Source organism: Limanda limanda, chromosome 9, assembly GCF_963576545.1.
Source record: "Limanda limanda chromosome 9, fLimLim1.1, whole genome shotgun sequence".
Classification (NCBI taxonomy): Eukaryota; Metazoa; Chordata; class Actinopteri; order Pleuronectiformes; family Pleuronectidae; genus Limanda; species Limanda limanda.
This window is the reverse complement of record NC_083644.1, coordinates 2,906,720-2,932,498: the sequence shown is the minus strand read 5'-3', so window position 1 is coordinate 2,932,498 and position 25,779 is coordinate 2,906,720. Positions and strand designations below refer to the sequence as shown.

Here is a 25,779-nt window from a genome sequence, read left to right as displayed (position 1 = left end):
GAGAGCACACCTCCATCTCCACCTCCATCTCCACCTCCACACCCTTCTGTGACAGAACACCTGAGGACAATTGGAGGATTTTCTCATGGTTGAAAACCGCTTTTCAAAGGAAAACATGTGGGTGTGTCAGAGGTGTTGCTTATCTTGATTGCCATGGAACTGATAAGAAATTATTTAGTAATCAAATATAATGATGGAGTATCTACAAATATGACTTGTTACAAACAGATAATGAGTTAATTTCTTAAATAAATAATTGCTTGTTCAAAACTATTTCTCAAAACAATGACTTTGTATATTAAATTAATGACAAAGTTATGAAATCATTATATTTGATACACAATGTGCAATAAGAAGATATCATCACGTAAAAGCCATAAAAACAAATACAAATAAGACAAATCAATAAAAAAGGGGCAACATTGCACAAGAGCAAAAAATAATAATTAGCAATCTGTAAGAATAAAAAGATAACATCACATGTCAAAATGTGATTTAAAAGAAGTTACTGAATCTGGGGGTAAAGAAAAACATGTGATTAGTCTTTAAATTTAACAGACATAATTCTGTTCCAATCATTAATATTTTAATAAAAAAGGGTTAATCAAAAAATGAATAGAAACTATTTTACTGGTCATTTCTGGTATTTGGAAGAGCAGATGCAGGTCAGATAGTTTCATTAAATTCTCCTGAATAAATGTTTCTCAGTTTCTTAGATTTCTGTTGCTGATACAGAGGAGAACTTAATCAAAACCAAACAAAACCACCAAAGAGTGAAAGTAAATAAATAGAATAGAAGTCGAAGCAACTGAGGCTGAAATATTATGACTTTTAGTCTCTAGTATGGGACAAACCGTTAAAACACAAGATCTTACATTTCCCATAATGCTCAATAGTGTGTTCCATTAGACTCTCCTTTTCATCCCTTTGTTTAAAAGTCCAAACCTTCAGTTTGTAAAACAGACTTTATCACTGTTTTTGTTGCAACTACTTTAAACCACTACTAATGAACAATGTCACAAGGTGGACGTCTCAGGCTACATCCACACGACAGTTATACACAATGCATCACTGCGACTACTTTACACTACACCCAAGTTTTTGTTCACCTAAATGGTGAAGTTTGGAAATGGCCCGGCCCCCATTTTAGTTTGAAAAATGTTGTAGTTTAGATGACAAAAACGCAGACATTTGAAGACAATGACCCAGTCATCAACATTCACTTCCTGATTGGTTCTTATCAGTCCTGACTCAACTACCGGCAGTGAAGGCAAAGCGCTGTAAACACTTATTGTCAGAATATAGTTCCACCTTGTCGTTCTGAAAAAACACATCTTACAGCTTTGAGGTGTTTTTCTTTTTATATAAAAGACAGGACGTACTTTGGTCTGCTCCTTCCTGAGTTGTTTGATGACTGCCAGGTCCTCGCAGTCTTTAGCTCTTTCCTCACCCAGCTGTCCCATCACCGCAGATGTTTTGGCTATACAGGCCTTGATAGCTTGGTCTCTGCTCAGATGGGCCTCCATCACCTGTGTGACGCAAGAGGACAAAAGATGCATTGTGGAGAAAACTCTAGAAGAGACACTTTGGAGGTTTATATTTCAGTCTCGGTCGTCACTCACACATTCATACAGTTGTTTGCATGTTTGTGAGGCATCAACTTTGCCTGAGAAAGAAAACTGTGGGCACGGTGGTGTTCAGTCCCTGGACGATGTGGTCATCCATGGTGCGCATCACCTTCAGCACCTCCTGAGAAACCCACAGTGGGACACAGAGACAGCCAGCAGCTTCAGGTCAACTCCAAACCATCCAAAACTGTTTACATGTTTATCATTCAAACTGTATTTGTGGTGTGGCTCTGTTCTGGTGCACACATGCAGAGCCGGAGGCAGGGAGAGCACACCTCCATCTCCACCTCCATCTCCACCTCCACACCCTTCTGTGACAGAACACCTGAGGACAATTGGAGGATTTTCTCATGGTTGAAAACCGTTTTTCCAACGAAAACATGTGGGTGTGTCAGAGTTGTTGCTTCATCTTGATTTCCATGGAACTGATAAGAAATTATTTACTAATCAAATATAATGAGGGAGTATCTACAAATAATGACTTGTTACAAACAAATAATGAGTTAATTTCTTAAATAAATAATTGCTTGTTCAAAACTATTTCTCAAAACAATGACTTTGTATATTAAATTAATGACAAAGTTATGAAATCATTATATTTGATACACAATGTGCAATAAGAAGATATCATCACGTAAAAGCCATAACAACAAATACAAATAAGACAAATCAATAAAAAAGGGGCAACATTGCTTAAGAACAAAAAACAATAATTAGCAATCTGTAAGAGTAAAGAGATAACATCACATGTCAAAATGTGATTTAAAAGAAGTTACTGAATCTGGGGGTAAAGAAAAACATGTGATTAGTCTTTAAATTTAACAGACATGATTCTGTTCCAATCATTAATATTTTAATAAAAAAGGGTTAATAAAAAGATGAATAGAAACTATTTTACTGGTCATTTGTGGTATTTGTGAAACAGACTTTATCACTGTTTTTGTTGCAACTACTTAAACCACTACTAATGAACAATGTCACAAGGTGGACGTCTCAGGCTACATCCACACGACAATTATACACAATGCATCACTGTGACTACTTTAAACTACACCCAAGTTTTTGCTGACCTAAATGGTGAAGTTTGGAAATGGCCCCGGCCCCCATTTTAGTTTAAAAACTGTTGTAGTGTGGACGACAGAAACGCAGACATTTGAAGACAATGACCCAGTCATCAACATTCACTTCCTGATTGGTTCTTATCAGTCCTGACTCAACTACCGGCAGTGAAGGCAAAGCGCTGTAAACACTTATTGTCAGAATATAGTTCCACCTTGTCGTCGTTCTGAAAAAACACATCTTACAGCTTTGAGGTGTTTTTCTTTTTATATAAAAGACAGGACGTACTTTGGTCTGCTCCTTCCTGAGTTGTTTGATGACTGTCAGGTCCTCGCAGTCTTTAGCTCTTTCCTCACCCAGCTGTCCCATCACCGCAGATGGTTTGGCTATAAAGGCCTTGATAGCTTGGTCTCTGCTCAGATGGGCCTCCATCACCTGTGTGACTCACAAGGAAAAAAGATGCCTTGTGGAGAAAACTCTAGAAGAGACACTTTGGAGGTTTATATTTCAGTCTCGGTCGTCACTCACAGATTCACACAGTTGTTTGCATGTTTGTGTGGCAAATCAAAGCATTCTGTACTTCTGTTTCGGCAAGAATCCAGCTCCATACAAGAATGTCCTTCTTCGTTGTTCACATTTGAAAGACGCACGATGAATAGTAATATTAATAATATTAATAATCTGTACTCATAGAGCACTTTTCATAACATATGTTGCAAAGTGCTTCACAAGGGCAGCATAAAAACAGGTTGTACAAAATCAACAAGGTATATAAATACAAGTTCTGTCTGAGATTCTAAATAAAAGTGATAAAGATAAATGAATACACTTCATCATCGCTTCATTAGCCATCGCACAAAGACGTTGTGCAAACCATTCCTCAGAATTGTGTCGGTTGCATTTTTTTCCACTGGTGCCAGTTGGCCTATAACGTTGTTTTGTTTCCAGCAGTCAGTGATTTATTGCCCAGTCACACCCACCCACACACACATATAAACTGGTGTACGTGTTCCTCTCCTGACAGCTCAACCTCCAGGCTCACATTCTCTGCTTCCACATCTTTTCATCTCTCAGGTATTTTGCGTAGATAATTCTATCTGATTTGACGTTTTGGGGATTTTTCTCTCGCTGCGAGAGAATGTTTGTTATGATTTGGCGACACAGACAACTAAAATTGAGTTTGGTTCAATCCCAACTCATCTGGTCGTCTCAGGGGTCTTGGCACATTTTGTTCCCCAAAAAATTGTTATAGAATCAAGTGGCAATCAGGTGCATTTCTGTTCGGATTTAAAAATATATATGTCTAAAAAGTAGTTTTTTTTCATTACAGGACAACTGTTCATCCTCAGCCATGGGCAACATCAGCGTCGTCGAATCAATCGATTGCCTTTCCTTGGATCTGCTCCGGACTCTGAGCCGTGAAAAGTACCCATCTGGGAATATGTTGGTGTCTCCTCTGAGCATCACTTCAGCTCTGGCTATGGTCTACCTGGGAGCCAGAGGAGACACAGCTGCTCAAATGGAAAAGGTACATCACACCATGTCTCTGTTACCTGTCATTCAGAGAGTCAGAGCTGTGGGACTAGTTGGTTACGATGGAGCAGACTGAACAGTGTTTCTAAACCATCTGTTCTTCTGACTCTAGATAAATCCCCTGACACAAGGTCCAGTATGTGCTGCTCTCTGACAGCAGGACATTGAACTGACAGTTGAGTTCAGTTAATTAAACCAGTTTGCTTTCGGAACAGAAGAACAAATCTTACAGTTTCTTATTTGTCTCATCTCAGTGTTAAAAATGTGCAGATTTTAATCTGCAGTGTTTCTACAGAAGAAATATCTATAAACAGATTCTGCGTGTGAATATGTAGAATTTGCAGGTGAGAGATGAGATTTTGTCGCCTTCTGATTTCTACATTTTACAGACATTTTACAAGTGGGCTGGCAGGAAAACTTCCAGAAAATGTTCTGAGCAACTGACTGGAGATCAGCTTCCTCACCTACAGACCCTGGACTCTTAGGTGCACATCTGAAAGCATTTAAATGTCTTGTGTCAATCCAAACTTCCACACAGGCCCTGTCATACACCAGGGTTATAGACGTCCACGCCGAACTCAAGAAGTTAATCGAAGACATCAACTCACCATCATACAATCTGAAAACAGCCAATCGTCTGTATGGGGACAAAACCGAAAAGTTCCTATCTGTGAGTTAAAAATTTTCGCTTATCACAGCAGAAATTTAAACTTAAATAGATCTTTTTTTTTTCTTCCTTGAAAGTATAACATGATATCTGGTCTCTCCAGGCATACCACGAAGACGTGCGTAAGTACTACAAGGCCGACCTGAAGATTGTGGATTTCATCGGGGCCACGGAGGCGAGCAGAAAGGAGATCAACACCTGGGTCGAGCAGCAGACAGGAAGTACGACTTTACACATGAATATAATGAAAAAGGGAATAAATCTTTCTACATTGTTCTGAATTGTCAGGTTTTCTGTTACATTTCAGATAAAATAAAAGATATCCTGAAGCCGGGGACAGTCTCTGCAGAGATGAAACTGGTTCTGGTCAATGCCATCTACTTGAAGGCAGACTGGATGAACCGCTTTTATAAAGTAGACACCAAAGACATGTATTTTAAAGTCAGCCAGGTAAAAAAACACTTATTTATGTCCCTTAGCACCTCAAACTAGAGTAGATAGTCACTTAATCACAGTGGAATTATTAGCTAGATCGACATTTTAATAGTTGTTTGTGTTTCTGTGTGTCAGACTGAGAGCAAACCAGTCCAGATGATGTTCCAGAAGAAGAATCTGCCCTACAACTACATCCCTGACCACGCTCTGCAGATCCTGGAGCTGCCGTATGAGAAGGAGGTGCTCAGCATGTTCATCCTGTTGCCTGAAGAGTCCACAGACGGTTCCGACCCTCTGCTGAAGGTACACAGAGTAAAATCAAAAGATTTATTCATGTTGAGAAGCTCAGATAAAACCTGCAGCTCACTCCCCGTCGAGCACCTAACAGCAGACAGACAAAGATGGAGACCAGCTGGTGAAGGAAGTTCAACATCTATGCACTAAAAAGCCAGATATTTTCCTCAGGAGTTGGTAGAGACCAAAATGGTAAAACTATTACATGTGTATAAAATTCATCTTACACTCTACCAGCTTGTGCAATGTTATTTGTCTTTAACAGAAACGGTGTTGTTTACTAAAACAGGGAAGTTTAGCTTAAACGTGGCAAAAGCAGCTCAATAAAGTGTTTTTTAAGGGGGTGGAATATACAACAATATGGAGAATATCCCTTGTACTGCACTTATCAATGGCTTCCACCAGTTGATGTTAGCGGATGTAAGCGACCACCAGCAGATGTTAGGGACATAACTTCTGTTGTGTACTTAAGCAACATCAGATGTTTCAGTCTTTTAATCAGAAAAGAGCCTCTTCTTAGTTTTTAGAGACGTGATCAAATGTGTTTGCTCTGTTCCAGCTTGAGAAGGAGCTGACTAAGAAGAGGCTGGAGGAATGGACCGACAAGAGAAACATGTCAGTCAACGCAGATGTCCACGTTCACCTGCCAAAGTTCAAGCTGGAGGAGAACTACGAGCTGAAGGAGCTTCTGTCTGACCTGGGCATGACGAAAGTGTTCCGCAAGTCAGAGGCCGACCTGTCTGGCATGAGCAATGGAAAAATCTTCCTGTCTGAGGTGGCCCATAAGGCCTTCGTGGAGGTGAACGAGGAGGGCACGGAGGCGGCTGCGGTCACAGCAAATGTCATGGTAGGTTGCTGTGGGCCGAGCGAGCGCAAGGATCTGTTGTTCACAGCAGACCACCCCTTCCTCTTCTTCATCAGGCACAATAAAACCAAGACCATCCTCTTCCTCGGCAGAATCTCGTCTCCTCAGTAGACAGAGCCAGGAGAGGAAGATATTCAAATAAAAGCTTAATCCTTTAAAGGTGGGCTTTATTTTCGGGGGGATTTATGCTAATTAGCTTGTTTTTTTTCTTCTGTTTTTGCACAGAAATTATAGAGGAAGATATTAATTAATGAAGAGGGCTTAATCCTTTAAATGTGGGATTTATTTTCTGGGATTTATGCTAATTAGCTTGTTTTTTTCTTCTGTTTTTGCACAGAAATTATAGAGGAAGATATTAATTAATGAAAAGGGCTTAATCCTTTAAAGGTGGGCTTTATTTTCTGGGGTTTATGCTAATTAGCTGGGTTTTTTCTTCTGTTTTTGCACAGAAATTAAAGAGGAAGATATTAATAAATGAAAGGGCTTAATCCTTTAAATGTGGGCTTTATTTTCTGGGATTTATGCCAATTAGCTTGTTTTTTTCTGTTTTTGCACTGAATTATGGATGAAGATATTAATTAATAAAGAATATTTTTGATCCAACAATGATTTGTGTGTTGATTTTGGAAAGACAATTTCTGGAGTTTGTGTTTCACATGTGAAGAAGCAGCAGGATATCGTCCGGGTCAGATTCGTTCACAGCAATAGAAGCTGTGCAATATTGAACATGTTTAAAATGGTTCTCATAAGTAAGGTATAAATGTGCAGTTTATTTCCTGCTGTAATATAATTACGTAACATGTAAACCAAAGAAAGAATAATGATGATGAAGAAGTGAACCAGCATTTTTTGTACTCAGAATGTATTCATGCAGTTTATAGCAGACAGGCGGATCCCTCTCAGGCCGACCTATCCCAGGATTCATTGCTGCTTTTCACAGAGATAATGGCGGCAGATAAAGACCAAAACATCTGATGCTGATACTTGAAAATTAAAATGTTTGTATCATGCTTTCAACTCACCAAGGGACCTGATCTGGGCCAGATTGTTACTGAGCCCGGGACATTCTGCTCTGAGTGTCGTACACAATGCACACGGAGAAAGACCATCAGACGAGGGCCGGACCTGTTTTTCATGAAAGACACAAGCTCTGCAAACCCAGCACACGACGGCTCACATGCAAACACACATGTTGTGCAGTGTGCACAGAGGTACACACTCACTGATGCCCCGACATATTGGGAACCCCCCCGGCCCCTCCAATCCTTCACACTGACAACAACTCAGCAACCTCGACAGACGAGTGTAACTGTAGAACTTTGATCCGATGCACTTTTCCATTTGGCCCAGAACAAAGCAAGACTCTTATTTTAGTTTGTCGCAGATTGAGTTGCATTTAGTTTTGCATCAAAATTCTACTTGAATCAGCATTGGACTCGGTCGAATTTACGTTTATCTCTCACTGGTGTCAGGAACTCAATCCCGACACCAGAACTCAATCTCCCAGGGAGATCCCAGGGAGACACAGAGGTGTGAACACTGAGCGGGGACACAAGTTTCAACCACTTTTAGTCACACTGGGCCCCATGACCCACGAGGTCACCAGACCAATATTAGCCAAGTCCCCTCTCTCGTCTCACTCTTTTGACTCATTCTCTTCCACTCAACTCTCCAGGAGGAGAAGTGTGGCTTCTCCAGCTCACCTCCCTTTCTGCTCAACTTCCATGGAGGAGAGCTGCAGCTTTCCACCAGCCCAGCGAAGGAATCTTCCTCGCCGCATAATCTACCAACCTTCAAGCAGGCCTGCCTGGAGCAGACTGCGAAAACCTTCCAAAAGGAAGCAACGCGAGAGCCTGCCTAAGAACTTCAGCACAAGAGCTGCATCGCACAGCAGAACCACAAACACAGGAGCCTCAAACCAGCAAGACGCATCACTGGACTTCAAACAGCACATCAACCTTTTTCCCCTTTTCATGTATAAAACAGAACTGGGCTTAATAATCATACTAGGCTAAGCAAAGACTGTTTATTGGATTAGTTATGTTGTGCTATTCAGTCTTTCATTGAATGCAACTAGCTATTTTCCCTAACCTACATGCATACTCACATACACATATTTATATAGTAAGTACACTTTTAGTCGTTTGTGTTTTTATACTCTATTATCTTCATAATAAATGCTTTTCTGTCACAAATGTTGTTTTCGTTAATGATGCATAGGTGTGAATTTCGACAACCTCAAACTGTCAAGAACTCTATATCCTTCAACTTTGCTAACTATCTAAATCAGGGTTTTCCAAACTTTTTTTCCCGAGGGCCACATACAGAAAAATATACGAAGGATTGGGCCACTCACTAGCTGGAGGTTTATTGCCTCACTTCTAATGCACTAATATTGACAAAATGCAGGTAAATTACGTTTAATAATTGAACATGTTCGAAGAAAAAAAGCCTCCATCATAGCTCTCCATTAATAGATTTTAATTTTTTTTTTTTTTACAACTTTATTTATCATTTTTCCATATTGAAAACATTTACATCATTAGTTATGCATTTCTTACAAAAGTTGCGCACCCGCCCCCCTCCCCCCACCCCAACCAGGTGGCATCCCCACAAATAAATCCACAAAAACACTCACGTATCACACTGACAGACAGAACACCAAAAGAAGAAAGCAAATATAGACAAATACAAAAAAGAGACAGGCCAAAGGAAAAAAATAAATAAAAATAATAATAATAATAAATATTATATAAAATACTCAAACCAATCTATGTTGATCATTATGTTCATAACACCAACATCCAGGACCTTTAACATAAGAAAAAAGTCCCAACAGTCAGAATATTAGCATTGAGAAGACTAGGAAGGCAATCAGAGAAGGAAAGAGGGAAAGATAAATACATATTAAATAAGAACAAGGATTCAGGCAAAAGGCAAGCTCTTGATATGTGTCATGAACTGTGACCAGGTTCTGTCGTATTTAACCTCCGACCCGTGTACTGTATATCTAATTTTTTCCAGAGCCAATCCCAACATCACCTCTCTAATCCAATGAACATAGGCAGGAGGATTCTTCCCCTTCCAATTCAGCAGAATCAGACGTCGGGCATGCAATGATGCAAAGGCAATTGCATTTTTATGGAGACGGGACAGCTTTAGCTCCTCCCTTACTACACCAAAGATAGCTATCAAAGGGTCAGGCTGCAGTGTTTTGCCAGATATTGCTGAGAGTGATTGGAAGACTGAGGACCAGAAGCCATACAAAGATGGACATGACCAAAACATGTGTCCTAAAGAAACAGGAGAATATTGACATCTAGGACAGTTAGGTGTAACATTAGGGTATAATTTAGACAGTCTATCGTTAGAATAATGCAACCTGTGGACAACCTTAAATTGAATCAAGCCATGTCTGATACAGAAAGATGACGTGTGTATACGCTGTATGGTATTTTTCCAGGTGTCTTCTGGTATTACTTCTCCAACCTCTCCCTCCCATGGTGCCTTAATTTTGTCCCACGAATGAGGGCAGCCATCCAGAATTAAAGCATATATTTTTGATATTGCTCCTTTATTGAGTGGATTAACATTAAGAACTGAATACAGTTAGTCTTTAGAGGGTGGGGATGGGTACCCTGGGAAAAATTTAGAGGCAAAACTTCGAACCTGAAGAAATCTGAAGTAATGAGACTTTGGTAAATTATGATCTTCACATAAAAATTTAAATGATGCAAAGCCATCATCGGTAAAGAGATCTTGAAAGTAGACCAAGCCCCTTCTGTGCCAAACTGCAAATGCCTGATCCATTTGAGATGGTGCAAAAAGAAAATTAAACATTATTGGGGAGAAGCTACATATATTTGTCAAATTAAAATGTTTTCTGAACTGACGCCAGATCTTAATCGAATTTTGGACCACCAAATTTGAGTTCAAATCAGGCGCTTTGATATTTAGTGTGAGGGGGGCAGTTAGGATCGAAATCGGGGAAACTGGGAGTGTTGCACTCAGCTCCATATCCGTCCAGACTGGACCCTCCTTATCTGCGAACATGGTGATCCAATATGTCAGCTTGACAATATTAGCTGCCCAATAGTAGAATAAAAAATTAGGTAAACCCAAGCCACCGTCAGATTTAACTCTCTCCAGGCTTGCCTTCTTTATACGTGCAGGTTTTTTATTCCATATGAACACAGAAATAAAGCGATCCAGTCGAGCAAAATAGGATTTTGGGAGAAAAATGGGAATCATTTGGAATAAATAAAGAAACCTGGGCATTACAGTCATCTTCACTACATTTATCCGCCCTGCCAATGAGAGTGGAAGATTCGACCACCTATCCAAATCAGTTTTAGTACGGTCTAAAATCGACCTATAATTATACTGAAAAATAGCTTTAATTGAACCTGCTATTTCTATTCCCAGATAGGTAAATTTGTCATTTTCAATTTTAAAAGGCAAATTTTCATAAGTGATCTGTTTTGCCAGATTATTCAGTGGAAATAATAAAGATTTTGACAAATTAACTTTATACCCTGATATGCTACTGAACTTTTGCAACCAGTGGAGAAGGTAGGGCATGCTCTCAGTTGGATCTGATATTTGCAAAAGCAGATCATCAGCATAAAGCAAAGTTTTATGGTTTGTTTAACCCCTGGATATACTTTTTATCCTGTCATCTGATCTAATAGCAATCGCCAGTGGTTCAATTGCAATGTCAAACAGGAAAGGCGACAGACAACAACCCTGTCTTGTACCTCTGTGGAGTGAAAAATATTCCGAAATCAGGCCATTTGTCCTGACTGCCGCCATGGGTGTTGAATATAGGACTTTGATCCACTTACAAAAAGTGGGCCCCATTCCAAATTTTTCTAGAGCTGCGAAAAGATAGGTCCATTCAATTCTATCAAACGCCTTTTCAGCGTCAAGGCTTAGAATAACTTCAGGTTGTACTGTTGAATGGGGGGAAAATAACACATTAAATAATCTTCTCACATTAAAAAATGATTGCCGCCCAGGAATGAAGCCTGTTTGGTCCTCATTAATAATGGTAGGAATAACAGGGTCTAATCGTTGTGCAAGGGTTTTAGTTAAAATTTTATAGTCACAGCACAGAAGACTTATTGGCCTATATGAGCTACACTGTACAGGATCCTTATCTTTTTTTAGTAAAACTGAAATTGTGGCCTGGGTAAGCGTTTGCGGCAATCTTCCATTGGCCAAAGATTCGTCATAGACTGATTTAAGGATAGGTGCGAGTTTTGAAGAAAATTCCTTGTAAAACTCTGTGGGGAATCCATCCGGACCTGGCGCCCTTCCTGTTCGAGACAATCTGATGGCACTCGCTATTTCCTCAAGCGACAATGGCTGCTCTAAAGATGACTGATCATCTGGAGAAAGCCTTGGGGTATCCAGAGAATCAAGAAACGAGTAAATCTCAGATGAGCTACTATCTACCTCTGACTGATATAGAGTAGAATAATATTGCTTAAACTGGTCATTAATGACTCTGGGACTGCGAGATATCGAGTCAGCGCCTGTATTAATTCCTGGGATCATTTGTTCAGTTGACTGCTGTTTAAGTTGAAGTGCAAGGATTCTCCCCGCTTTATCTCCATGCTCATAATATACCTGTCTGGATTTAAAAATATTTTTCTCGGCTTTCCATGTCATAAGCTTATTGAATTCAGTTTGCAACAGTAATTTCTCCTTAAAAAGATCTGGTGTGGGCGAAAGAGCATAACGCCTATCAATATCTGCAATTTTGTCAGCAAGTTCTTTAAGTTGTTTGGAACGCTCCTTATTCCTATGTGCCACATAAGAGATAACTTGGCCCCTAATGTAGGCTTTCATAGACTCCCACAAAATTCCCCTTGAAACATCCTGAGTATCATTAATTTCCAAAAAGAAGTCAATCTGATTGTTGAGAAATGTTCTAAAATGTTTACATAAAAGAAGCTGGGGATCTAACCGCCAAGTTCGTTGGGGCGCTACATTGGCTGGAAAAACTAGATCCATCTGCACTGGGCTGTGGTCTGATAGCACTATACTGTGATATTTGCTGCTGGAAATTAAGGGGAGTAGCTGGTTATCGACAATAAAATAATCAATCCTGGAATAACTATGATGAACGGCGGAAAAGAAGGAGAATTGCTTCGTAGATGGATTTTTTGTCCGCCAGGGGTCTGATAAGCCATAAGAGCGGAGAAGGGAATTAATAACCACTGCGGCTGATGAGAGAGAATTATTTGCCCTTACACTCGACCTGTCTATCTGGGTATGAAGGACGCAGTTGAAGTCTCCACCTAAAATTAACTTGTAGGAATTAAGGTCCGGATGAGTTGAAAAAAAATTAAGAAAGAATTGTGCATTGTCCCAGTTTGGTCCATAAATGTTAGCCAATATTAATGGTGTATTAAATAGCTTGCCCACTACAGCAATATATCTGCCATTAGCATCTGATATTACTTCAGAGTGTTCAAATGGTATCCCCTTTCTAATCAGGATTGCTGTTCCCCTGGCTTTGTAATTAAAACGTGAATGATATATTTGTCCAATCCACTTACACCTTAGTCTTTTTTGGGAATTAATATTTAAATGTGTCTCCTGTAGCAATATGACATCAGGTTTTAATGATTTCAGATGACTAAATATTTTGCTCCGTTTAACCATGTTATTCAGGCCTTTGACGTTCCAGCTAATGAACGAAATTGCTCCTTGTTGATTATTTGCATTATTCAGAATCATAGAGCAACAATTTGTAGTGAACCGGTCCTGCATGTTGGCTATATCTGAGTACTTTAGTGCATGTTTGAGTCAAACCATAAACCACAAATGAAACCAAAAGAAAACGGACAAAAACAAACAAATAGACATATATAAACCCCTTACCATCCTGGACTCCCGGGCTGGTCTTCCTTAAACCTGAGACTGCCCTGAAAACTCTCCTCTCTCTTCTAAGCATATAACACGTCTACACTAACTTAAACTCTTGCATGAACTCTGCAAAGGCAGAACAAAATGTAAAAGGGCTTTCCTCTCGATACTATTCTTGCTGCGTGTGTGCTGGCACCATTTGTTCACAGGCTGATAAGGTTCTTAACACTTACAGTTGGAAGATTACCCCACAAGAAAAAAAAAAAAGAGTAAAATCAACTAGAATTAGTACTACTTGTGGTGGGTGAATTAAACAAATTTTTTATATTTTCATTTATATTCCTCAGATGACTGAAAAATGTCACTTAAACTTGTCCATAGTCCAAACATAAAATGCATCCAACTGCAGTGTGGTGATGTCCATCAGTCAACAACAAAAAAAACCAACTCAGCATGTGCAGACTAGTGCAATGTTAACACGCAGCATATGATACCTGTATGGCCCCGTGAATTAACTGTCACTCTCCCTCCATCTCCCGTGGGTGCAGGTTGGTCTCGATGTAGTGCTTTGCCTTGACCGGGTCATCGAAAGATCCCCGCTCACCAGCTGAGCTCGTGATCTTCAGTGTGGCTGGAAAAAGGAGACCGTATTTCACGCCCGCACACCGGCGAAGCAATCCCCTCACCTCGGTGAAAGCGGCCCTCTTTTTTCTGACGGCGGCTGAGTAATCTGGGTAGATGTAGAAACGCTTGCCTTTGTGGGTGATGGGACCTGCACCCATGGCCTTTCGAAGAATATCCACTTTCTCCTGATAGTAGTGGAACTTGATGATTATTGGCCTCGGGGCATCCCCATCCTTTGGTCGCGGCTGCAGGCCCCGGTGCGCACGGTCAAGCGTCGGCGTGTAGTCGAGGGCCAGCGCTTCCTTCAGCAATTCGGCAACGGCACTCTCCGGTCGGATGTTTCCGAGTCCCTCTTCCACTCCAATCAGTCTGCAGTTATCTCGCCGCTGCCGGGACTCCAAATCATCGGTCTTATCTGTCAGCCGGGCGACTTGTGTAGACAGCGTATTAACTTTAGCTTCAAGTGCTATAACTCGGTTAGCCTGACCATTAGCTTCCTCCTCGAAATCACCAATGCGAGTTGAGAATGTGGCGTTTTCTTTCCGAATTTCTTCCGTCACCCTCGTAAACTCTGCGCGCACCTTCAGGATCTCTTTCTTTAAGTCACTTGCCAAGCTGTCTATTTCCTTGTGCAGTTTATCTGCAGCCGCCGTCACAGACGATTCGATCTTGGTTAGCACACTCCGCTCCGACTGCTTAATGGCAGCCATGATTGCCTCGAGACCCGGCCCTGAACTTGCTTCCATCGGATCAACATCAGGCGAGTCCGTGGCGTCCGGCCCTGGCTTCGGCTTTTGATATTTAGGCATTCTGAGCAGCTTAGAAATAAATAAAAAACGACTAATTCGAGGGACCTGGCACTTTAGAGACACTTTCGCACCGGAAAGGATGAGAAGGAGAGGAGGAATATTAAGTAAATGTTCAATCTAAGCAGAGCTCACCAAGACACGTCTTCACATGTCGCTGCTCCGCCGTCCCTCTTTAATTTTATTTTTTACAGAAAGGTTGGTAGGTAATTCTCTCAGTGAGAGCCTCAGATTGGTTCTTCGGGTGCTGATCCCCCTTCATTGTTCTGTATGAGGGGAGACACAAGAAGAGAAAAAGGGTTGTGGATATTTCAAACTTATTACACAAATAAATTATTGGGCTTGTTAACAAATTGTCATTAACTTTAATTGACTGAATTTATTAAGTAATTGGGCTTATTAACAACTGAAAACTGTGTATATTTTCAACTCACCTGTAATGGGAGGAATGTGGCGCTCAGTGGGAGCAGTGATGCTTCGCTTTGGTCTGATGGACAGCTGGCAGGTCAGCAGTAAGTTGGCGCCACCTAGTGTTTAAATTAAGAAGTGCAATACAGTTGGCCATAGTGCATTATATTTTAGACTTTGATACGGGCCAATTAAAAATGGATGGCGGGCCGCAGTTTGGACACCCCTGATCTAATGGTGATTTTGGTTATAGTTATAAATTTAATTGTTAATCAGAGTTCCAAATTTGTTGTTAGTACTTTCATGAGACTTAATCACTAAATTGGCTATCTTTTCCCTTCCTTTGAAGGGTGGTGCCCCGAGGAAACTTTAATCAATTCAAGTTACTATTAATATTGATATGTTTAATATGAATATTCAATATATTTTTTCTGATAACCAAATTTATTGAAAGCTGAAAGGCACACCATTTAATGTATCAATTGATCAACACTGTCCATGCAGACAGTCAGATCTCGTAGTTTCAGCTGCAGCTGTGCAGATAACCTCAAGCGGTACCGCCCTCTGTCTCATGCCAGAACTTTTCCTTCACTCTGTATTCTGTGTACCTGTCTCTCTGAATCTGATGCTCGTTAAAGCGACATTTGTTTGCGATCATGTGCACCCCCGCTACTGCCATAGATTGAAAAGAAGCTGAAACAAAATTCACAAATCCACCCATTTATTTGGAGAGGCACCAAGAGACGCTTACTAAGAGACAGACAGACAAACAAAGTAAAACAAAATCTCCTACGTGGAGGTAAAAAAAAAAATTTTAATTAGACAAATAAATGCAATTAAAGTAAAATTATATTTTTCTTAAGCAATAAATAGGCCTGTTTGAAAAATGTAAAAAAAAAAATTGTAGCCACCAAAATATGTGCGTGTGTCATTGATCATTGATGAGATGTTTTTGTCTGATTTGGTCCTTACATGAAATCAGGGAACTTCTAACTTATATATCAGAAGTGTTTTAATTATTAACATTCAATGAAATTTCTCATGAACTCATATTGTGACTCAGGTGTGAGGGACACAGGAAAAGGGAGGGAGGGCTTCTGAAGTGGGGGAGTCTGGTGGCAGTTATGTAACAGCAGGTCCAAAGGTTGATCATGGATAAGAAATGTTTCTTCATGGTTGCCAGCGGTGACTGTGACCTTCCTTGATGGGTGAGGACGAGACTTTATATAAGTAAATCCCACAGACACACATTTCTACGTTGGCCCTGAGAGCTCAACGCACTGGAAGTGTTACCAGGGGACACCTAAAAGTGATGGACACTGCTGCCACATCCAACAAACATCCAACAAATTCAGTTCCACAATATGGACGACACATTGCCTGGAGAAAAGGAAGAATGTGAATGCTAAGTGTTGTAAATTACTCACAAACAGGGGCTTGCTTGTTAGAGCTGTTTATTCAGTTTAACAGGAAAAACGGCAGCTGAAACAATTGAAGAGTCGTGACGCTCTAAAGACAACATGATATTTGATATTTGAGGCCCAGTGGCTCTCAGAGGGTTAACAGTAATAAAGTTGTTTATTATTAAAATAAACCAAAAATGTTAGAGTTAGTTTGTGGCACCCAGAGAACAGAACATTCTGCATGTTCCTCACTGTGTTTGTCTTCTCCTAATCTGATTCCATTATAAACTTTGAAAGCATGACAGATTTAATATTTTCAACATAACTCCTGCACACAGTCAGTGCTGAATTCATTTTGAATGCAACGTACAATTAGTTTTCTTTTGCATGATTTCATATAATCGTATGCGCCATTAAACATCACTTTTATCATGATTTAATTTACTTAGGGATAAAAACTATTTTCTAACTGGTTTGCTGTAAGTGCGTCTGTATTGCTCACAGAGGCTTGGTCCTTTATATCATTACTCTGGAAATTTGAAGAGATTAGAGGCATAAAGAGAGCAAGTTGCTTTACAATTGCAGCATAAAAACAGGTTGTAAAAAAGGTCGTAAAACATCAACAATGTGCATGAATACAACTTCTGTGTAAGATTCTCACTAATAGTGATAAAGATTAATAAATAAACTTGAACGGACGACGCTGCAATTAAACTCAACACTGCAGATTATTTTGAATGCACCTCTAGATCCTTGTTATTCAAAACAAAATCCTTTCACTTGAGGGCAATAGAACAATGAGCTGAAGTCACATAATGTCCCAGCTCCAGAGACATGAAGACGTCTGTATCAAACTCTGCTAAAGACATCACCTCTCTCTTGTGAGCATTGTCTGGCAACAGAGAGATTATAGTGTGTAATTGTTCTCAGTAGTAAATACGTTGCAGAAAGGATCCAGGAAATAAAAGAATAAAGTTACTGGAGTGGTGTGCAAGTAAAATGAGCAGTTCACCGACATTTTTCAAGAAACAGGGCTGATGTAACAAAGAACCAAAATACTCAAAACAAATTAAAATGAATTGAAAAGAGTAAAATTCAAAGATCTGCTCGACTTCAAACTGCAAAAACAAATCAACGACTACTGAACTGTATCCAACACAAAACAATTGTCTAATTTTCGATTTCTTTCACCACAGTTTTGAGATTCTCTTGTTTTTGTCATTTATATCAATCCATCATGTCTGAAACAAATATTTATTTTCTTTCAGTCTCAGTTGTCATGTTCCTGATTCGGTTTTTATTCTGCATCCAATCAAAGAAGATGAAGTTGTCAATGCATATTGATCCGAATCCAATATTTTTTTATTCCTGAATCCACGGGGGGGAATCAATTTGAAGCTCACCCTGTTCACACAAACAACATTCCAATATTATACGTGTCAAAAAGCACAGGTCAACAAACAAACAGAGATAAGTGAATGACATAAATATAAAGAGTAAGGAGGTCAAATAAATAGCAATAAAAAGTAAATTATAATATAATAAATAGATGTTTGTCAATCATGTAAAAAGCATAAAAGATGGGGGTTTTTTTTAGATAAACTTCATGTTACAAAATGTCCTGTACATTAGTGGTGGAAAAAGTGTAAAAGTATAAAAACATATCAAATCAGCGATAAATAAATACGGTCCTGATGAAGTGGAGAAGTGAAGAACATCTGTTTATCAACACACGGACATTCACCTCCTTCTCCACCGCTGTGTGGATCAGTCCCGCCATTTGCTCTATTGCGCCATCAAGTGGACAATAAATAGCAGGCAAAGCTCTATATACAGTCTATGAGGCAGAGTGATAATGACACCATGGCTTTGGTGTGTGACGCTTTGAATTGAATAAATGAATGAACGATGTTTGTAACGCCAAGACATAAATTATGAACTTGTTAATATGGTGTCTGTCTTTATGATACAATGGCGGGGTCAAAAGGGAGAGCTAATAATTAAAACTCAAAGACAAGTCCGGTCTGAGAAACTCATTATTTCACATCTCAAATTAAATTCCCACTACATAGACAAACAAAATATAAATATAACCTCCTACGTGGAGGTAAAAAACTGAATTTAAATTCTACTTAGGGAAAAGGAAAATAAATGCATTTAAAATGAAAAAAATTCAGTTTGAAACATTAACAGTTTCTTGTAGCCAACAAAATATGTGCATGTCATTAATTATTATTGAGGTGTTTTTTCTCTGATTTGGTCCTTACATGAAATCAAGGAACTTCCTACCTATGCTAGAGAAGTGTTTAAATTATTAACATTCAATGAAATTTTTCATGAACTCATATTGTGACTCAGGTTCCATGAGGTGTTATATCAAATATGTTCAAGGTGTGAGGGAGACAGTAAAAGGGAGGGAGGGCTTCTGTGGAAGGGGAGTCTGTTGGCAGTTATGTAACCCCAGGTCCAAAGGTTGATCATGGATAAGAAATGTTTCTTCATGGTTGCCAGCGGTGACTGTGATCCTCATTGATGGGTGAGGACGAGACTTTATATCAGTTAATCCCACAGACACACATTTCTACGTTGGTCCTGAGAGCTCAACGCACTGGAACTCAAGAAAACACATGCAAACGGACCAAACACAAGCAAAGGAAGAAAACGTCTTCATCAATTTGACAACACAACACCACACATTACAGAAATGCGCTGCAATTAAAGAAAAGGACAACGGAAGTGTTACCAGGGGACACCTTAAAGTGATGGACACTGCTGCCACATCCAACAAACATCCAACAAATTCAGTTCCACAATATGGACGACACATTGCCTGGAGAAAAGGAAGAATGTGAATACTAAGTGCTGTAAATTACTCACAAAACAGGGGCCTGCTTGTTAGAGCTGTTTATTCAGTTTAACAGGAAAAAACGGCAGCTGAAACCATCGAAGAGTCGTGACGCTCTAAAGACAACATGATATTTGATATTTGAGGCCCAGTGGCTCTCAGAGGGTTAACAGTAATAAAGTTGTTTATTATTAAAATAAACCAAAAACGTTAGTGTTAGTTTGTGGCACCCAGAGAACAGAACATTCTGCATGTTCCTCACTGTGTTTGTCTTCTCCTAATCTGATTCCATTATAAACTTTGAAAGCATGACAGATTTAATATTTTCACCATAACTCCTGCACACGGTCAGTGCTGAATTTATTTTGAATGCAAAGTATAAGTAGTTTTCTTTTGCATGATTTCATTTAATCGTATACGCCATTAAGCATCACTTTTATCATAGGCTAAACAGAGGCTTGGTCCTTTATATCATTAACCTGGAAATTTATATAGATTAGAGGCATAAAGAGAGCAAGTTGCTTTACAATTGCAGCATAAAAACAGGTTGTAAAAAAGGTCGTAAAACATCAACAATGTGCATGAATACAACTTCTGTGTAAGATTCTCACTAATAGTGATAAAGATTAATAAATAAACTTGAACGGACGACGCTGCAATTAAACTCAACACTGCAGATTATTTTGAATGCACCTCTAGATCCTTGTTATTCAAAACAAAATCATTTCACTTGAGGGCAATAGAACAATGAGCTGAAGTCACATTATGTCCCAGCTCCAGAGACATGAAGACGTCTGTATCAAACTCTGCTAAAGACATCACCTCTCTCTTGTGAGCATTGTCTGGCAACAGAGAGATTATAGTGTGTAATTGTTCTCAGTAGTAAATACGTTGCAGAAAAGATCCAGGAAATAAAAGAATAAAGTTACAGGAGTGGTGTGCAAGTAAAATGAGCAGTTCACCGACATTTTTCAAGAAACAGGGCTGATGTAACAAAGAACCAAAATACTCAAAACAAATTAAAATGAATTGAAAAGAGTAAAATTCAAAGATCTGCTCGACTTCAAACTGCAAAAACAAATCAACGACTCCTGAACTGTATCCAACACAAAACAATTGTCTAATTTTCGATTTCTTTCACCACAGTTTTGAGATTCTCTTGTTTTTGTCATTTATATCAATCCATCATGTCTGAAACAAATATTTATTTTCTTTCAGTCTCAGTTGTCATGTTCCTGATTCGGTTTTTATTCTGCATCCAATCAAAGAAGATGAAGTTGTCACTGCATATTGTTCCGAATCCAATTTTTTTTTATTCCTGAATCCATTATACGTGTCAAAAAGCACAGGTCAACAAACAAACAGAGATAAGTGAATGACATAAATATAAAGAGTAAGGAGGTCAAATAAATAGCAATACAAATTCAATTATAAGATAATAAATAGATGTTTGTCAATCATGTAAAAAACATCAAAGATGAGGGTTTTTTTTAGATAAACTTCATGTTACAAAATGTCCTGTACATTAGTGGTGGAAAAAGTATAGTGTTAAAGTATAAAAACATATGAAATCAGTGATAAATGAATAAGGTCCTGATGAAGTGACGAAGTGAAGAACATCTGTTTATCAACACACGGACATTCACCTCCTTCTCCACCGCTGTGTGGATCAGTCCCGCCATTTGCTCTATTGCGCTATCAAGTGGACAATAAATGACAGGCAGAGCTCTATATACAGTCTATGAGGCAGAGTGATAATGACACCATGGCTTTGGTGTGTGACGCTTTGAATTGATTAAATTAATGAACGATGTTTGTAACGCCAAGACATAAATTATGAACTTGTTAATATGGTGTCAGTCTTAAAACATCTTCATCAATCTGACAACACAACACCACACATTACAGAAATGCACTGCAATTAAAGAAAAGGACAACAGAAGTGTTTTCAGGGCACACCTTAAAGTGATGGACACTGCTGCCACATCCAACAAACGTCCAACAAATTCAGTTCCACAATATGGACGACACATTGCCTGGAGAAAAGGAAGAATGTGAATGCTAAGTGCTGTAAATTAATCACATAACAGGGGCTTGCTTGTTAGAGCTGTTTATTCAGTTTAACAGGAAAACGGCAGCTCAAACCATTGAAGAGTCGTGTCGCTCTAAAGACAACATGATATTTGATATTTGAGGCCCAGTGGCTCTCAGAGGGTTAACAGTAGACATGTGCAGTAATAAAGTTGATTATTTATTAATATAAACCAAAAACGTTAGGGTTAGTTTGTGGCACCCAGAGAACATAACATTCTGAATGCTCTTCACTGTGTTTGTCTTCTGCTAATCTGATTCCATTATAAACTTTGAAAGCATGAGAGATTTAATATTTTCACCATAACTCCTGCACACGGTCAGTGCTGAATTCATTTTGAATGCAACATTTAATTAGTTTTCTTTTGCATGATTTGATTTAATCGTATATACGGCATTGAACCCCACTTTTAGAATGATTTAGGGATAAAAGAACATTTTCTAACTGGTTTGCTGTAACTGCGTCTGTATTGCTCACAGAGGCTTGGTCCTTTATGTCATTACTCTGGAAATTTGTAGAGATTAAAAGCATGAAGAGAGCAAGTTGCTTTACAATTGCAGCATAAAAACAGGTCGTAAAAAAGGTCGTAAAACATCAACAATGTGTTTGAATACAACTTCCGTGTAAGATTCTCAGTAAAACCGATAAAGATTAATGAATAAACTTTATCAGAGTCATCGCACAAAGACGTTGTGCAAACATTTCCTCGGAATTGGGCCCGATTAGTTTTTTTCCACTGATGCCAGTTGGCCTTTAGCTGTGTTTTGTCCTCAGCAGTCAGTGACTTATTGCCCAGTCACACCCACACATATACTGTATATATACTGTGTAGTGTTCCTCTACTGACCACTCAACCTGCAGGTTCACATTCTCTGCTTCCACATCTTCTCATTTCTCAGGTATTTTGCGTATGTAATTCCATCTGATTTGACTTGTTGGGGATTTTTCTAGCGCTGTGAGAGAATGTTTGTTATGATTTGGCTCCATATACAAAGAAAATTAAGTTGGTTCAATCCCAACTCATCTGGTGGTCTCGGGGGTCTTGACACCTTTTGTTCGGCACAAAATTGAAATACAATCAAATAGCAATCAGGTGCATTTCTGTTCAGATTCGAAAATATATATATGTATAAAAAGCATTTTTTGTTCATTACAGTACAACTGTTCATCCTCAGCTATGGGCAACCACACCAGCATCGACGTCCCCGGCGACCACAACGACATACACGTCAATCGGTCAGCCCGAAGCTCAATCGTCATCTCAGGCGATGTGCAGCTGTTCCAGACTCTGAGCCGTGCAAACCCATCAGGGAATATGTTGGTGTCTCCTCTGAGCATCAGTTCAGCTCTGGCTATGGTCTACCTGGGAGCCAGAGGAGACACAGCTGCTCAAATGGAAGAGGTACATCACACCATGTCTCTGTTACCTGTCATTCAGAGAGTCAGAGCTGTGGGACCAGTTGGTTATGATGGAGCAGACTGAACAGTGTTTCTAAACCATCTGTTCTTCTGACTCTAGATAAATCCCCTGACACAAGGTCCAGTATGTGCTGCTCTCTGACAGCAGGACATTGAACTGACAGTTCAGTTCAGTTCATTAAACCAGTTTGCTTTCAGAACAGAAGAACAAATCTTACAGTTTATTTTTTGTGTCTTATTTCCGTGTCATCTATTAATGATTTCAGTGTCAAAAATGTGCAGATTTTAATCTGAAGTGTTTCACTCGGGTTTCTACAGAAGAAATCTCTATACACAGATTCTGCGTGTGAATATGTAGAATTTGCAGGTGAGAGATGAGATTTTGGAACCGTCTGATTTCTACATTTTACAGACATTTTACAAGTGGGCTGGCAGGAAAACTTCCAGAAAAATGTTCTGAGCAACTGACTCTGAGATTAGCTTCCTCACCTACAGACCCTGGACTCTTAGGTGCACGTCTGAAAGCATTTAAATGTCATGTGTCGATCCAAACTTCCACACAGGCCCTGTCATTCCAACCTGGGGAAGACTTCCACGCCGAATTCAAGAAGTTTATCGAAGACATCAACTCACCATCGAAATTATACATTCTGCAAACAGCCAATCGTCTGTATGGGGAGAAAACTGCAAAGTTCCTCCCTGTGAGTTTTAATTTTCCACTTATTGCAGTAGAAATTGATATTTCAGTAGATTTCTTTTTTTTTTACTTCCTTGAAAGTATAAGATGAAATCTGCTCTCTGCAGCGTTTCCTGGACGACACGCGTAAGTACTACCAGGCCGACCTGAAGACTGTGGATTTCATCGGAGCCGCAGAGGCGAGCAGAGTGGAGATCAACACCTGGGTCGAGCAGCAGACAGAAAGTACGACTTTACACATGAATATAATGAAAAAGGGAATAAATCATTCTACATTATTCTGAATTGTCAGGTTTTCTGTTACATTTCAGATAAAATAAAAGATCTTGTGAAGCCGGGAATAGTCTCTGATGGTACGAAGCTGGTTCTGGTCAATGCAATCTACTTTAAGGCAAACTGGAAGAACCGCTTTGATGAAGCAAACACCAAAGAGACGCCCTTTAAAGTCAGCCAGGTAAAAAAATTGCTTATCACAATTTAGCATGTTGTTTATTGTGTGTACTTTCATTTATGGTTATTACATTTTATGTCCCCAAGCTCCTCAAACTAGAGTAGATAGTCACTTAATCACAGTGGAATTATTAGCTAGATCGACATTTTAATAGTTGTTTGTGTTTCTGTGTGTCAGACTGAGAGCAAACCAGTCCAGATGATGTTCCAGAAGAAGAATCTGCCCTACAAATACATCACTGACCACGCTCTGAAGATCCTGGAGCTGCCGTATGTGGAGGAGGAGCTCAGCATGTTGATCCTGTTGCCTAAACAGTCCACAGACGGATCTGACCCTCTGCTGAAGGTACACAGAGTAAAATCAACAGATTTATTCATGTTGAGAAGCTCAGATAAAAGCTGCTGCTCACTCCCCGTCGAGCACCTAACAGCAGACAGACAAAGATGGAGACCAGCTGGTGAAGGAAGTTGAACATCTATGCACTAAAAAGACAGATATTGGTTGGGGTTGGTAGAGACCAAAATGGTAAAACTGCTACATGTGTATATTATGCATCTAACCAACTTACCAGCCTGTGCAATGTTATTTGTCTGTAACAGACACTGTGTTTACTAAACAACTGAAGTTTAGCTAAAAGGAGGCAACAGCAACTCAATCGATGACTGTTTTTTTAGGGGGTGGAATATACAACAACATGGAGAATATCCCTTGTACTGTCCTTATTAATACCTACCACAAGTTGGTGTTATCGGATGTTAGCGACCACCAGCAGATGTTAGGGACATAACTTCTGTTGTGTACCTTAACGTCGTCAGATGTTTCAGTCTTTTAATGACAAGACACCCTCTTCTTAGGCTTTAGAGATGTGATCAAATGTATTTGCTCTGTTCCAGCTGGAGAAGGAGCTGACGCTGCAGAGGCTGAATGAATGGACCAACAAGGGAAACATGTTAGTGCACTCAGATGTCCATGTTCACCTGCCAAAGTTCAAGCTGGAGGAGGACTACAAGCTGAACGAGCCTCTGTCCAAGCTGGGCATGATGGACGTGTTAAACCCGTCAAAGGCCGACCTGTCTGGCATGAACAGTGAAGGAGGACTCTTTCTGTCTGAGGTGGTACACAAGGCCTTCGTGGAGGTGAACGAGGAGGGCACGGAGGCGGCTGCAGCCACAGCAGCCGTGGTCACTAATGGTCCCTGTAGCTTCACAGCAGACCACCCCTTCCTCTTCTTCATCAGGCACAATAAAACCAAGTCTATCCTCTTCCTCGGCAGGTTCTCATCTCCTCAGTAGACAGAACCAGGAGAAGAAGATATTCAAATAAAAGTTTAATCCTTGGGGGCTTTATTTTCTGGGATTTTTGCTAATTAGCATATTGATTTTTCTTCTGTTTTTGCTCTGAAATTAAAGAGGAAGATATTAATAAAAGAATATTTTTGATCCAACAATGATATGTGTGTTGATTTTGGAAAGACAATTTCTGGAGTTTGTGTTTCACATGTGAAGAAGCAGCAGGAGATCGCCCGGGTCAGACTTGTTCACAACGATAGAAGCTGTGCAATATTGAATACGTTTAAAATGGTAATTACGTAACATATAAACCAAAGAAATACCAAAGAAAAACTAATTATGATGAAGAAGTGAACCAGCATAGTTTGTAATCAGAAAGTATTCATGC

The 25,779-nt window shown here is 39.6% G+C and overlaps 3 protein-coding genes across 3 annotated transcripts in view; all 3 read left to right on the top strand.

The window, feature by feature from the left end:
- The window catches only part of LOC133011050 (NAD-dependent protein deacylase sirtuin-5, mitochondrial-like), a 231,594-nt gene that overhangs the window by 27,828 nt on the left and 177,987 nt on the right, over positions 1 to 25,779 (top strand). The gene's annotated exons all lie outside the window — the stretch shown is intronic.
- LOC133010449 (leukocyte elastase inhibitor-like) lies at positions 4,039 to 11,372 on the top strand. Its single transcript, XM_061078031.1, has 7 exons — positions 4,039 to 4,215; positions 4,759 to 4,890; positions 4,991 to 5,108; positions 5,195 to 5,337; positions 5,458 to 5,625; positions 6,176 to 6,588; positions 11,207 to 11,372. Exons 1-7 carry the CDS (start codon positions 4,039 to 4,041, stop codon positions 11,370 to 11,372), a joined length of 1,317 nt encoding a protein of 438 aa, XP_060934014.1.
- LOC133010446 (leukocyte elastase inhibitor-like) lies at positions 22,713 to 25,418 on the top strand. Its single transcript, XM_061078028.1, has 6 exons — positions 22,713 to 22,937; positions 23,518 to 23,655; positions 23,759 to 23,876; positions 23,963 to 24,105; positions 24,280 to 24,447; positions 24,996 to 25,418. The coding sequence occupies exons 1-6, from the start codon at positions 22,713 to 22,715 to the stop codon at positions 25,392 to 25,394; spliced, it is 1,191 nt and encodes a 396-aa protein (XP_060934011.1). The 3' UTR covers positions 25,395 to 25,418.